We start from the raw sequence: 13,988 nt of genomic DNA on the forward strand, positions 1-13,988 counted from the left end.
TTTATTCCACAATAATCCTGACTTAGTTTATGAAGCCAAAACCTCTGAAAATCTCAAGATGAAGCTGACAGGCTACAGTGACAACATTTTTTAAATTTGTTTTTTAAAAGTAATCATTTTTTTGAAAATTTCTTTCAATCTAGAAGCTACTATCCCTCTATGGCTTTCTTTATATCCCAGCATCAGTTTTCATGAGTGAAATAAGTAAGCTTTGTCTTGGGTGTTCTCTCTACCCAAAATGGGAAAACTCTCTTAGAACAATCACTCCTTGTCATGAATGTACTAATCTATGGCTGTTATTGACTGAAGTGAGGGTCAAAGATATTTTCTTCTACATCCTATAGATAAGATTGTCTTAATTGTCTTATCTATTGCATATTTGGACAGCCCATAGGACATTTGCCCAGGTTATTTTATGAGCAAGGCAAATTATTGAACTACACCCCACTGTGATCGGAGGAAGAGAGAGGCTTGCAAACACAACTTTGCTAAAAGTCATTCTCAAGCACCATTTCTTCCTCATTTCATTAATAACTCACAGTGGATTATTGAAAGATCATGCTTTAAAGATTCTCCCTACTATACAAAAAAATTAAAAGCACAAGATAATGTTTGGAGATAGGTGACACGTATCTACAGAAGTGCTTCAAATAAAACATCTTATTAGAGTGGCAAGACTCTACACGGTCCCAGGAAATTTTACATGGGGGAGTAAAAATAAATTATAATATCAACTAACATTTGTTGACTACTTATTATATGTCAGACACATAAAATGTGACTTACCTGTGTCATCTCACTAATTTTTCCAAATAATCAAATAAATAAGCACTAATATTATCTCCATTTTGTATATGAAATATATTATAAACAAGTATATAAATATATAAAATATGCATGCATAAATGTGTGATTGTGTGTATATATAATTCTTAATTTTAAAATATTCTGTATTCATGGTCCAGACTCCAATGTCCTAAAGCCCTCCCAATCATCTCCAATATTCATTATAAATACCTGCTCTCATTACTAGTAGATAATTATACACTAATAATCTTACTTTTGATAAATTTTAGGACAATCCTAATAACCGTGATTTATTGTGTGTTCTAAGTGTTTTCATAATTGACATCAACACAAGATATAAATAAATTTATCTGCTTTTACTGATAAGGTAACTGGAGCACAGACATATTAAATAGCTTGCCTAAAGGCATGTACCTTCTAAGGGACAGTGCCAGGCTCTAATCTAACCATACAGCACTAAGAGTCCATACTCTTAGCTGCCACTCTACTATGTCTTTAAGTAGATTAACAATTTACTCTTTTAAAAGTCAATAAATCTGCTACTCAGTAGGCTGAGATCTAAGATCCCAGAACGCAGAAGCGTTCATGAGATTCTTATTTCCACTTAAGCAGCAAAAAGCCAGAAGTGGAGCTGTCCCTCCAGTGGTAGAGAACTAGTCTTCAGTGACAAAGCTAAGAGACAGTGCCTAGGCTCCTGAATTCAAGCCCCAATGCTGGCACCAAAAAAGAAAAAAAAGGAAAAAGTCAATGTATTTGTCTTGTTTCTTCTAACGTTTAGTGCCTAAAACGTCATTCTGTAAATGGGGAACAGTTCTATTTTGAATCTCACTAAGGTGGGTAACAATAAAAATCTAGCACGCTTACATTATCTGGTAAATAACTGTTTAACTCATATAAAACGCTGAAAATCCGGAACCTCTTAGGTCCTGATTAGTACAGAATCGTTAAAGAATTACCTCGAATGGTGGGCTGGAAAGAGATCTGAAATAACTATTCTCCTAGGCCGGGAGAGAAAGAACGTCTGTGCTTCCTAAAAACAGCACGAAAAGCAGCTAAGGAATAAAAAGGGGGCGGGAGAGAGGCTTTACACCAGCAGTTTCAAACGTCTAAAGTTACTGTATCTCCATCATTACTAAATACAGGAGTGGTAACATTATCAGGCAATTCACAGAACTTTTGCTTTAGTCAGTCACTGCTGGGGTAACTTCACCCGCTCCTTAGTTACGCCCCGTCCCCACTCCCACCCCACCCCCATCGCCCAGCAACCCACGGATCTTCAAGGGTGCAATTGAATGGAGCTACAAAGTCCACGCAGCCATCCGCACAGGCACTCCGAGCCCTGACGTCCTTCCGACCGCGGTTGCCAGGCAACTGCACACTTAGGTCCACTACTACCGGCGCACCTGTTAGAGTCATCCCAGGAGGATCTGGCAATTCCAGGCCTTGCCAGGCATCCTTCCGGCCACTAAAGCCTGTCCCTACCCCAACCTTGGGTCTGTGTCAGCCAGCTCTCACCTCCTACTCCCTAGTTGTCTGTTTCGGCTCCCATCTAGTCACTTCACACTTTTGGCGCCCTCATTCAGACAGACATCCTAGAAGTCTCATCTCCAAGAGCAACAAAGGCAAATTATCCTAGATGCACTTCCCGCCGAGAACGGATTCCTGGGAAGTGTAGTTCTTTTGGCCGACCTGTGAGGACGCTTTAGGAAAACTGGACTACAACTCCCAGAAGTCTAAAGGAAAGACGGTACAGCTCGAAAACACGTCCCGGCTGCTCAGATTGTGTCCAGTGGGAAGGTTTTGCTGCTTATTGCTTGGCCAAATGCCTGAACTTGTTCTTTTTGTTTGCTTGCTTGTTTGTTTGTTGTTAGTTTGAGGATATATTAATTGTATAGTAAGATTTCATTGTAGTATTGCTATACGTGCATAAAATATAATTTGACCAAATGCTCCCCAAATGCTCAAGATTAAAAAAAAAGAGTCTTTAAGTATAGCGATTTACATAAAGAAATATTCTAAATCATGTAATTTGTAATTCTTTCAGCTAGAAGATCTGCTCTCAGTCAGAAAATATGTCACTGCAAATGGTAACAGTCAGCAATAACATAGCCTTAATTCAACCAGGCTTCTCACTGATGAATTTTGATGGGCAAGTTTTTTTCTTTGGCCAAAAAGGTTGGCCAAAGAGGTCCTGCCCCACCGGAGTTTTCCACTTTGATGTAAAACATAACTGTCTCAAACTGAAACCTGCTGTTTTCTCCAAAGATTCCTGCTACCTACCTCCTCTTCGGTACCCAGCCATCTGTTCATTTAAAAGTGGCTTTGACTCTGAAAAGTATCAATATATCATTCATGGAGGAAAAACACCAAACAATGAACTTTCAGATAAGTTTTACAGTATGTCTCTTATTTGCAAGAACAACAAAAAAGTGACTTTCCAGTGCACTGAGAAAGACTTAGTAGGAGATGTTCCTGAAGCCAGATATGGCCATTCCATTGATGTGGTATATAGTCGAGGGAAAAGCATGGGTGTTCTGTTTGGAGGGAGGTCATATATACCTTTTACTCAAAGAACCACAGAAAAATGGAACAGTGTAGCTGATTGTCTGCCTTATGTTTTCTTGATGGATTTTGAATTTGGGTGTACTACATCATACATTCTCCCTGAACTTCAGGATGGACTGTCTTTCCATGTCTCTCTTGCCAGAAATGATACTGTTTATATTTTAGGAGGACATTCCCTTGCCACTAATACTCGACCTGCCAACCTATACAGAATAAAGGTTGACCTCCCTTTGGGTAGCCCAGCTGTGAATTGCACAGTCTTGCCTGGAGGAATCTCTGTCTCCAGTGCAATACTAACTCAAACAAACAGTGATGAGTTTGTTATTTTTGGTGGCTATCAGCTTGAAAATCAAAAAAGAATGGTCTGCAACATTGTCTCTTTAGAGGACAACAAGATAGAAATTCATGAGATGGAAACTCCCGATTGGACACCAGACATTAAGCATAGCAAGATATGGTTTGGAAGTAACATGGGAAATGGAACTATTTTCCTTGGCATCCCAGGAGATAATAAGCAGGCTACTTCAGATGCTTTCTATTTCTATATGTTGAAGTGCTCTGAAGATGTTGTGAATGAAGATCAGAAAATACTCACAAACAGTCAGACTTCAACAGAAGATCCAGGGGACTCTACTCCCTTTGAGGATTCAGAAGAATTTTGTTTCAGTGCAGAAGCAAATAATTTTGATGGCGATGATGAATTTGACACCTATAATGAAGAGGACGAAGAAGATGAATCTGTGACAGGCTACTGGATAACGTGCTGCCCTACTTGTGATGTAGATATCAACACATGGGTACCATTTTATTCAACTGAGCTCAACAAGCCTGCCATGATCTATTGTTCTCACGGAGATGGACACTGGGTCCACGCCCAGTGCATGGATCTGGCAGAACACACACTCATAAACTTGTCAGAAGGAAGCAACAAGTATTATTGCAATGAGCATGTGGAGATAGCACGAGCATTACAAACTCCCAAACGAGTCTTACCCTTAAAACGGCCTCCAATGAAAGCTCACCGCAAAAAAGGATCTGGGAAACTCTTGACTCCTGCCAAGAAATCCTTCGTTAGGAGGTTGTTTGATTAGTTTTGCGAAAAACCTTTCATATTCAACCTTAATTGTTTTAGGCCTATTTTTGAAAATCATAACAATAATAAAATTAAATTCTGGTTTTTATTTAAAATTCTTATTTTGGTTATGTGAATTAAGTGCTAGTGTTTTAATGCAAGCTAACTACCGTCAGATACATTTTTTAAGTATTTTACTCAGAGAAGTTTTAAAGGAGAATTTTTATCTGATTGTTTTTCACTCAGGAAAGATGTAATAATAATTAAAGTGCATGTGTAGCCCTTATATCAATTTTGGTAAGAACCTGTAGAATAGGTAATGCAAATTTAGCACACAAAAAAAACTAATACACAAAGAAGTCAAATTGTTTTGCTCAACATAGCAGTTTGGCTGAAAATTAAAAATGATTAACTGTATATATCTCACTCTAGTGTTTTTATAACTTTTGGCAATCTCTTGGCTTATACCCATATGAAAAGAACAAATTATACATATATATACATATATATAATTATACATATGTATGTATGATTTCCTCTAACATGATGGAAGACTAGACATTAAATTTAGTACCATTTAATTTAATGCATCATGTATTTCCTTCAAAACTCCCCTCTTTCTATGACATGATACCCTGATGATGTGTTAATCATGTGAGTGAGTATTCATAAGACAACAGAAATCATTGCAATATAGAATTCTAGAAAAATAGGGAAATGAGCTTATGCTGAGAAATTAGCACCAAATAAACTTAATGGAAAAGAATTATGTTATTTGCCAAAATAATAGGTTTCAAATTTAGCAAGCAGGAGGTTGAAGTTGGGGAGAAATGTATATGAATGGGTATTTTTCTGGTTAACATGTAGAGTTTGTTATTGCTAAATATTATAAAATCAGTGAACCTGCCAAGATTCAACTAGATACTTGCTGGATCATGTTTAAAGAAAATACTGAAGCTACAAGTCATCATTTGATTACTAGACAAATTTAGAAACAAACATCCTGCCTCCTGAAGTACTTCCTTATGTTTAGCTATAGAAGCTCACTCAGCTAAAAATAAGGTAATATTAATAAATTGAACTCTACCCTGGAGATAAACTCCTGATTCTGGAATAACTTTGATGAACAAAATTGTATTCTCTTTTGATAATATTGCTTGATAAATGTTTCTTTGGGGAAAGTGGGTGTATAGACTTTTATGTCTATTATGTGTGTAAAATAATAAAATGTAAAAAATGTCTTCTATTTGTATGGATTTGTTCAGATTATTACCATTTATAATTACCCAAATAAAGGTGAAGTTTGAATATTTTCAGAATGACTCTTCTATGACTTCTAGAAAACATCATATATATTGTGCCATCACCCTTCTATACTACATTCTGCTATAATGTCTGCATTTCTTCCTGCCTCGCTGTTATCAGTCTTTGAAGATGTATTAATCCCCAGACTTCACTAGGTCTCTCTCTCTCTCTCTCTCTCTCTCTCTCTCTCTCTCTGCGTGTGTGTGTGTGTGTGTGTGTGTGTGTGTGTGTGTGTGTCTGTCTGTCTGTCTGTCTGTCTCTCCCTCTCTCTTTTCGCTGCTTCCAGACCCCTGGTGAGTTCACCTGAACATAAAGAAATAATTCTGTCCCTTTCTCCCCAAGCTAAACAGCATGCCTTCCTTGCAATCATCTAGATGTTGTCTCTTTCCATACTAATTTTCTCAGATACCTCTTGCTGGTCTTCCTGATTGTCACTAAAAAATATGTAAATAAAATAAAAACAAAAAGCAAAAATAAAATCTCACTGTTGTTCAGTTAAACAGATGTCACTATTAGTTCATCCCTGTCTCCCGGAGTTCTGCCATGGAACAGATACACATCCCCCTTGTTCCTGACTCCTGTAAACTTACTTGAAGTGTCTAATGTCCTCCTGAATTCTGCAGCACAGGGCACAAAAACTCCTTGTACTGAAACTCCCAATGTCTGCTCATTCCATCTTTCTTTCTAACTTTCCCTACAGAAATCTTTTATGTCATCACGGAAACAGTTCTTAGTCATGTAAGACAAAATAAATAGAGAATGAATGAAGGATGAATAACTGAAGGGATAATCCATCAAAAATTATTAGATATTCTTCAAAGTATAGCACTAATGGCTTCAGTAGTTTTCTGTCCCCCCATGTTAGAATAAAAGGAAGAACTAGGAGGAAAACGAGTCTGGTGTTGTATTCCAAGATTCTAGCATTCAAAGTCCAACATGCTTCAGCCCGTGCAAAACCACCTATTTAATATAAGCACTGTCACTGCCCATGTTGCCTTTTAATGACTTCTGCCACTGTGTCTAAACCAACAAAATACCGGATGGTAACTATGGTGAATATCTGACTTTTCCAACCAGCTATAAGTTCTCCCAGGACTAGAAGAAAGTCCTTGTAATTTCTAGATACTTAATGCCTGGCACATTGTTGGACTCCATTGAACCAAATGCTTGAATGAATTTCATCTACCTTCCATTGTGGGTGAGCAAGTAAAATTTATTTTATAATAATTATTTATTGCTTATGTTTTTCCTCATGTAGACTCAATTCCACCATGAAATATTATTAGTTTGTTATTGACTCTTCAGTATCTACTAAGAGAGAGAGAGAGTAAACTAAAGATGAAACCAATTAACCTCTGACTGACTGCACAGGTGAAGTTTGAAAAATAAGTCTTAGCATAATAAGCAATAAACCAAAACAGTCCAAAATAATCCAATGAATTTGCACAATTAAATTATATTTCTTGCCTATGCAAATATCAAGTTATTCTCCTGAGTGGCTCTCTTCCAAAATCCATTTCAGGCTTGTCAGGCTTTTTCTGTTCAGTAAGTCTTCTATCTTTATCATCTTATGTCCTCAAGAGTTCAGAGACAATGATAAGAAAAACAAAACATGGAGAAAGTATGCCCAACCAAATATTACAATCTGAAAATGATTCACCATTGGCAAATCCTCATCACCAGAGTTTGAGTTGCCTCCTCACCATTGAGAGGGTAAGTTGGAATGGAGCTTAATTGTATGCCCAAAAAGGAGAAATGGATGCATGCATTTAGCCAGCAGCAGCTACAGTGCAGAGTATATCTAACCACCCCAGAGAGGTAGAGCTATTTACCTTGAAGTAGTAATAACCAGTACCAGTGTAACTGTGTTGAACTAAGAAAAGCTACTCATTCTCTTACTACCTTTCGCTTACACTATGTTAAGCAGCTCTCAACTGGTATCCCAACCTCCTCCATCCTCCTACACCTCTGACTTTTCTGAAAATACAACCATCAGCCAAAACTTTTTTGTTTTGTTTTATTTTTTACATCCTAGCCCTGGTTACTCTCTATTCAGTGCTGTGTGTATGTGACCAAATCTAAGTCCACTCACAATTTTAAACAGTCTATTTTGTGTTTCTCTAAACAACTCTAGTATAATCTCTTACTAAGTCTTGTTACATAACAGTGTGGCAAATGATGAGCCAATACAACAGTGATACTCACTAGACACTATGCAAGAAATTAACTTTACAAAGTTTTGGTCAGTCACACCCGAGACTGAAATCTGAGCATCACAATTTGAAGTCTTCCCCGGAGGGAAGTCTGAGCGACTGTTATCACCAATTCACCATCAAAAAAAAAAAGCTGAGAATGTGAGAGAGGCCTATTAGGCAGCCTGTGTCCAAGGTCAAACATGAGACATTTTCCTGTGGAGCAGATGGTGTTCTCATGTTCTCAGGTGTCCAGCTTCTTGAACTAAACAGCTACTAGTTTGTGTGGGGTTTTTGTTTTGTTTTATTTTTTACATCCTAGCCCTGGTTACTCTCTATTCAGTGCTGTGTGTATGTGACCAAATCTAAGTCCACTCACAATTTTAAACAGTCTATTTTGTGTTTCTCTAAACAACTCTAGTATAATCTCTTACTAAGTCTTGTTACATAACAGTGTGGCAAATGATGAGCCAATACAACAGTGATACTCACTAGACACTATGCAAGAAATTAACTTTACAACCTGGGGGAAGGGAAGTCAGGGGGAGGGAAAGCAGGAGAAAATAAGGGAAGGGGTAACACTGAAAAGAAATGTACTCCTTACCTTACTTCTGTAACTGTAACCTCTCTGTACATCACCTTTGCAATAAAATCAAATTTAAAAAGAAGTAGAGTTGTTGCTAAAACGGCAGAGAACTAGCCTTGAGCAAAAAAAGTTCAGGGCCTGAGTTCAAAGCACAGTACCTAAAAAAATCTTCATTTTCTTTGGGTTAAAATCCAAATGCTTTATTATAGCATGGCATGATTCTTCAGAGCCATCCTTCCCCTTTCCTATACTCTATACCTGATCCCCATCAATGCTGCATATCCTCCAAATGGAAAAATCCTTCCCCTATCATCCATTTCAAGCTTTATTCAATAATGATGTTCTCCAGGAAGACTTTAGCCTAAAAGATTCTAACACTCACCTTTTCACCCAAACTATCTCTCTTTATAGTGTCAATCAACTTACATAGCAATTATTTATCTATCTGTCTTTTCTGGCAGTGGGATTCTATAAAGAAACCACAGTTTCTTTCTTAATTTTATATGCCCAACAGAAAGCATAATTTGAGGTTCATTATAATTGTTCAATAAATGTTCATTGGCTTGAATTGTGTTCATTATATATAGACAGAAAGGAAGCCACTTCTGAGGTTGTCTTGTGATTTTTATGACTCTGATAAATGCATGATGGACTGTCAAGATAAATTCATTGTTCTAAGTAATACTTTGATCAATCATAATACCTCGGAACTCGGAAAACAAAAGTACAGCAAAACTCACAGAAGAAAATTAGGTCCTGAGTTAAATTTATTATTTTTCTACTTGAAAGGAAGCAGATGATATAGAATAGTTATCATGGTAAATTTAGAAAGAACAGACAGCCATTATAATCCCCAGTGACAAGAATTCCAAACTACTTATACGCTATCCGACTTCACACTAGTATGGAAATTGCTGTTTGACTTGGAATTTACCATAAAAGACACCATCTTTTCCCAAACCTAATTCTGTCAAGAAGAATCTAACATGGCACAGTCACTTCTAAGAGAAGTAATTCTTCATCCTGTCTCCAAACATCACTCTAACAAACATGTATTCAATTAACTTGAATAAGGAGGAAAGGTATAATCATATGCCTTTTGAAGGTTGATCAGTAAGTGTAGTTTGGGAGCTGAATCTACAGTTCAATTCTTCTTTCAGTAGTGTTTTGGACAGTATCTAGCAATAAGCATTTATTAAAAGTCCAAGATTGAGAAATAGATCGAGGATAGGACATAATATAGAAGGTCTCCCACTTGAAATATTTGAAAGTTGTTTGCATTACATAAATAGAAAGATTGCAGGTGATGTCAGAATCTCAGCATCCAGACTTTGCATTATGTATATGAAAAGAAACAATATCCCAAAAGCTCTGGCATTTGGTGCATTTTGTAAACACAATGCTCATCTATAAAGCAACCTTATAAGCACATTGTTCTCTCAACTTCACCTGAAGTTCTATGTGAAGATTGTTTGATTAATAAAATGCAATTTGCATATCTTGAGTTTGTGGTTTTGTGATGTAGTTGGGCCAACTATCTTTGTGTCCAATAATTTATTTATAAACACGTAAAATCTTAGACTTTCAAAAGATAATTTGCTGGAGAAGATTTTATATCTTCACCAGGTTTGGAAAAAATTGAAAAACAAATGAAAGGTTTATTATTTAAATCTGGAAACAAATTACCTCCTCTGACTTTAGGATAAATTATGCTCTTTATGAGTATGCTAATATTCTTTACTTCAAAGAATAACAAATATATTTGTATTTCTTTCAAGGCAAAGGTGTTTTAAGTATTGTACTCAATGCTACTAAAATGCAAAAATGTAATGACAATATAAATCAAAGTTCTTTTCAAATATTAAGCTTTTATTTCAAACACAACTTCAAAACTGAACAATAATGACATTATTAATGAATGAAAATATCAAAACAATAAGTTGAAAGTCAATCCTTTTAATTTGAAAACAATTAACAATAACAATTAACAGGTTCTATACATGAAATAAAACCATTGCATTCTGGTACTCAAAATTTCCTTAAAAAGAATTAAAAAAAAACTCTTGGAAATCATTAAACAAAATGTATGATTATTTGCAAGAAAGTAAAATGAAGTGTGATTCCATCAGAAGAAAACTCTCATAAAAAATTAATTCTGAAGTGTACTTATAGTAGATTCCTGTAGTTGATGGGGGAAAGGTGAGATGGGTACAAAATGTCTACTTTCATTTAAAAATCTCTTAGCATAGAAAGAATAAAACATCAGTCATACAACAACTAACGATACAAACATTTATAATCAAAAACCAGCAGTGGTACCTACAAATCCTGCCTTCTGGCTTATGAAATTTGAATTCTCTTTGATGTAAATGAGTCCCCCACTGTTAGCCAAGCAAATCTTTATCTCCATCCATATTCTGTGAAAACAAATTCAGGCAAAGCAAAATTCCAGTTCACTTGGAAGAAAAAGACATCTTTCCCTACTGCTCTGGCATCTGTGAGCGTGTGTATTAGTCCCAAAGCTCTTCTTAACCTCATACCAACTATTCATCAATTTTCATCAGCAACTCTCACTGGTCCCTGCAGTGCACCTCAGTGGGTTGGCAGGGAAACTTGCAGAAGCATGTTTCACAGGAGAAAGAAAAAGAAAAACAGAACACATTGCACTTCAGAAGTCCCAGTCTATACTTCAAAAAATAATACTCCATTCACTGTGGTGAATTTCCCTGAAGCATGTGACTGCACTTACAATGAACATTGTTAAAAAATAAAACTCAAATATAAACCCAGGGTTTAGGATATATAACGATAGGAGTCATTTATTCATATTGAAATTCCTGTGGCCAGATGTTCTTGAGGTTTCTCAAAAATGTGATCTGATTAAGGAACCAGTGGAAAGGTTGTCCTATAAATCATGTTCTTAGTCACATGCATTGGAAATAGTTCCTACAATGCTAGAAAACGGGGATTTAATATTGGAAAGTATTTACAGTGCCACCAGTTGAGTAACAGATAGAAACAAGAGGCTGGGTGTCTACAAAACAGCATGCTTCAAGGAGCAGGATGATTATATGAATTTAGTGGCTTATTAGTGCACAGACATGCTGTATGGATAAGTCAGGATGAAGGGAAGGAAGGGAGTGGTGTCTTGGAAAGCCCATTTATTTCCAAAATGCAAAATGAAGAGTTAGCCAGAAAAAAGCAATATTAACATATGTACATGTTTTGACAACTAAGTTATGAATGTCTTTGATATTCTCCATGTAAAAAGCAAGGAAAACTGATGCATTTTTAATGGAAGACACTGAGTTCAATCCCTGTAAAAAGCACCAAATGCATACCATTTAAGATAATGTCACTGATGCATGTTTGACAACTAAATTACAAAGCTCTTTGATATACTGTGCATAAAGAGTGGCAATTATGGCCAATAAAATCAAAGGAAGAAAAAAACTAATTAACACTAACATATCATTATGACTCACTAAAACATAAAATTCCATGCTTGCTCTTAATTGCTAGCAACTGGAAAATCCCAAATTCCTAAGGATGCAGACAATGGTTTTCAAATTACTGGAGCCAGAAGAGATTCTCACTGACTCTTTAGATGTATAGCATTACTTTCTTCTGTCAGAAAGTTCAATACATACAAATGCATTATATATAAGTTTATCTGATTTGGGGAAGGGAAGGGCAAACACAGAAATGGTGGGACAAAGGGTGAACTAATTCAGCAGTGAAACCCACTAGACACACTATGTTGGAAATGAACTATACAACTTGGGGGGGGGGGATGGGAAAAACTGGGAAAGATTAAGGGAGGGGTTGACACTATTCAGAAGGAAATGTACTCATTATATGAATCATGTAACTGTAACCCCTCTGTACATCGCCTTTACAATAATTTTTTTAATTCACCCAGTTCTAAGCTAGGCACTGGTATATCACATCTGTAATCATAGCTACTCTGCTGGCTAAGATCTGAGAACTGAGAGGTTTGAAATCAGCCAAGGCAAGAAGGTCCATAAAACTTATCCACAATTAACCAGCAGAATGCCAGATGTGGAGCTGTGGCTCAAGTGGTAGAATGCCAAGTCTTGAGTAAAAAAGCTAATCAAAGATCTGGAGGCCCTGAATTCAAGTACCAGTACACACACACACACACACACACACACACACACACACACACACACAATTTACTCACTCCTGCCACTGAAAGATGTCATCTCAGAGTTATAAACTGTAATGACAGTTGTGGCTCCTGATTCTGATGCTGATTTATAAACCAAACTAGTGATTAATTTTAGTGGTACAAAACCAAAACCAAGAAAATTAGAAACAAAAAGAATAAGTTCAAATTCAAGATCAGGTATTGATCATCCCTGTAACTTCAGGAAAATTATTGAACTTTCCATCCAATACAATATACTGCCTACACCATAGAATTCTTGTGAGGCAAAATAAGTATAAAAAAGAATAGCAACATGGAAAAAATAAACAATATACAAATATTAATTCTTCCACTGCATTATGAGTAGTCAGCTAAACTCAACAAGGGAGAAAAGTGCAGTTAATATGGCTATGAAAATTTCAATATACTGAAACTTAACTGATCATAACTGAAGGAATAACACATAACAAAGGGGGAAGACCCTATGAAACCTATATTTTACTAAAATTGTCCCAAATTTTATATAGAGAAAAATCTAGCAGAAAATTTCAGTATGACATTAAATGTGATTTTAGACACTGAGCAAACTTTAAAAAAAAAAGACTCTATAACCTAGTGACTGTATGGGGAAAAAAATCTTAGACTCTAAATTACTTGAAATCCAAGAGGAAACACAATCAAACTTGACTACTGATAGCTAATGAAACAGGTATTTGGGGAAGAAATGTATTGTCTAACTTCATTATTGAAAAATTCAGGACAGCAGTAGATGACCTCTTAAACTCCAAAGGTGGCAATAGAAATACCACTTCAACTCAGAAAAGTGCTGATTTCCTGAAACTTTTCTGAATGTAAGTTATTTCTGCATATATGTAATGAATGAAAAAAAAAATGCCCTGAGAGAGCATTCTGTAGGTGTCATTTGCACCATTCAAAATGTGAGCTATTGTCAAAGGAACCTTCAAAGCGCGTTTTAATCTTATAGAATAAATCAAGATGTTCGAAATGTATAAAATAAAGAATTTTACCAAAAAATGAAATAGAAAAAAAACATTTCTCTCAATACAAAAAAAATACTAAATTGAGACTTAAATAAAAAGACAACAAGACAAATTCCTTTCCTGGCCTTGCTGGCTGCTCTTTGACAACCTTGGCTTTGATTTCCAGGATGCTCAAGCTTCACACGCACACACCTTTGTTCATCTCGGGTCCCCTGCAGTTAGTTCTGCGCTGAGCTATTGAGCTTTCAAATAACTGATTTCTCCTGTTGCTTTTCTGAGCTTACTAAAG

At 36.2% G+C, this 13,988-nt stretch overlaps 2 protein-coding genes across 5 annotated transcripts in view; one reads left to right on the forward strand and one right to left on the reverse strand.

The window, feature by feature from the left end:
- LOC122117715 (intraflagellar transport associated protein) overlaps window positions 1-2,459 on the reverse strand; it is a 68,763-nt gene extending 66,304 nt beyond the window's left edge. For 2 of the 4 annotated variants that reach the window (XM_042691507.1, XM_042691504.1), the window contains exon 1: window positions 2,323-2,459. The gene's annotated coding sequence lies outside the window, so the exon portion shown is untranslated. Of the gene's footprint in view, window positions 1-1,763; window positions 1,834-2,077; window positions 2,126-2,322 lie in introns of those variants that run through there. The other 2 variants (XM_042691506.1, XM_042691505.1) reach the window with 2 other exon arrangements.
- Window positions 2,460-2,879: 420 nt separating this feature from the next.
- Window positions 2,880-4,463, forward strand: Rag2 (recombination activating 2). The gene has a single exon (XM_042691748.1). It carries the CDS (start codon window positions 2,880-2,882, stop codon window positions 4,461-4,463), a length of 1,584 nt encoding a protein of 527 aa, XP_042547682.1.
- The last annotated feature ends 9,525 nt before the right edge of the window (window positions 4,464-13,988 follow it).

Source organism: Dipodomys spectabilis, unplaced genomic scaffold (assembly GCF_019054845.1).
Source record: "Dipodomys spectabilis isolate Male_0828 unplaced genomic scaffold, ASM1905484v1 ptg000145l, whole genome shotgun sequence".
NCBI classification, from domain to species: domain Eukaryota; kingdom Metazoa; phylum Chordata; class Mammalia; order Rodentia; family Heteromyidae; genus Dipodomys; species Dipodomys spectabilis.

What these genes read in the sequence shown, in the direction of transcription:
- Rag2 (XM_042691748.1), top strand. Translation starts at nt 2,880, where the DNA reads ATGTCACTGCAAATGGTAACAGTCAGCAATAACATAGCCTTAATTCAA.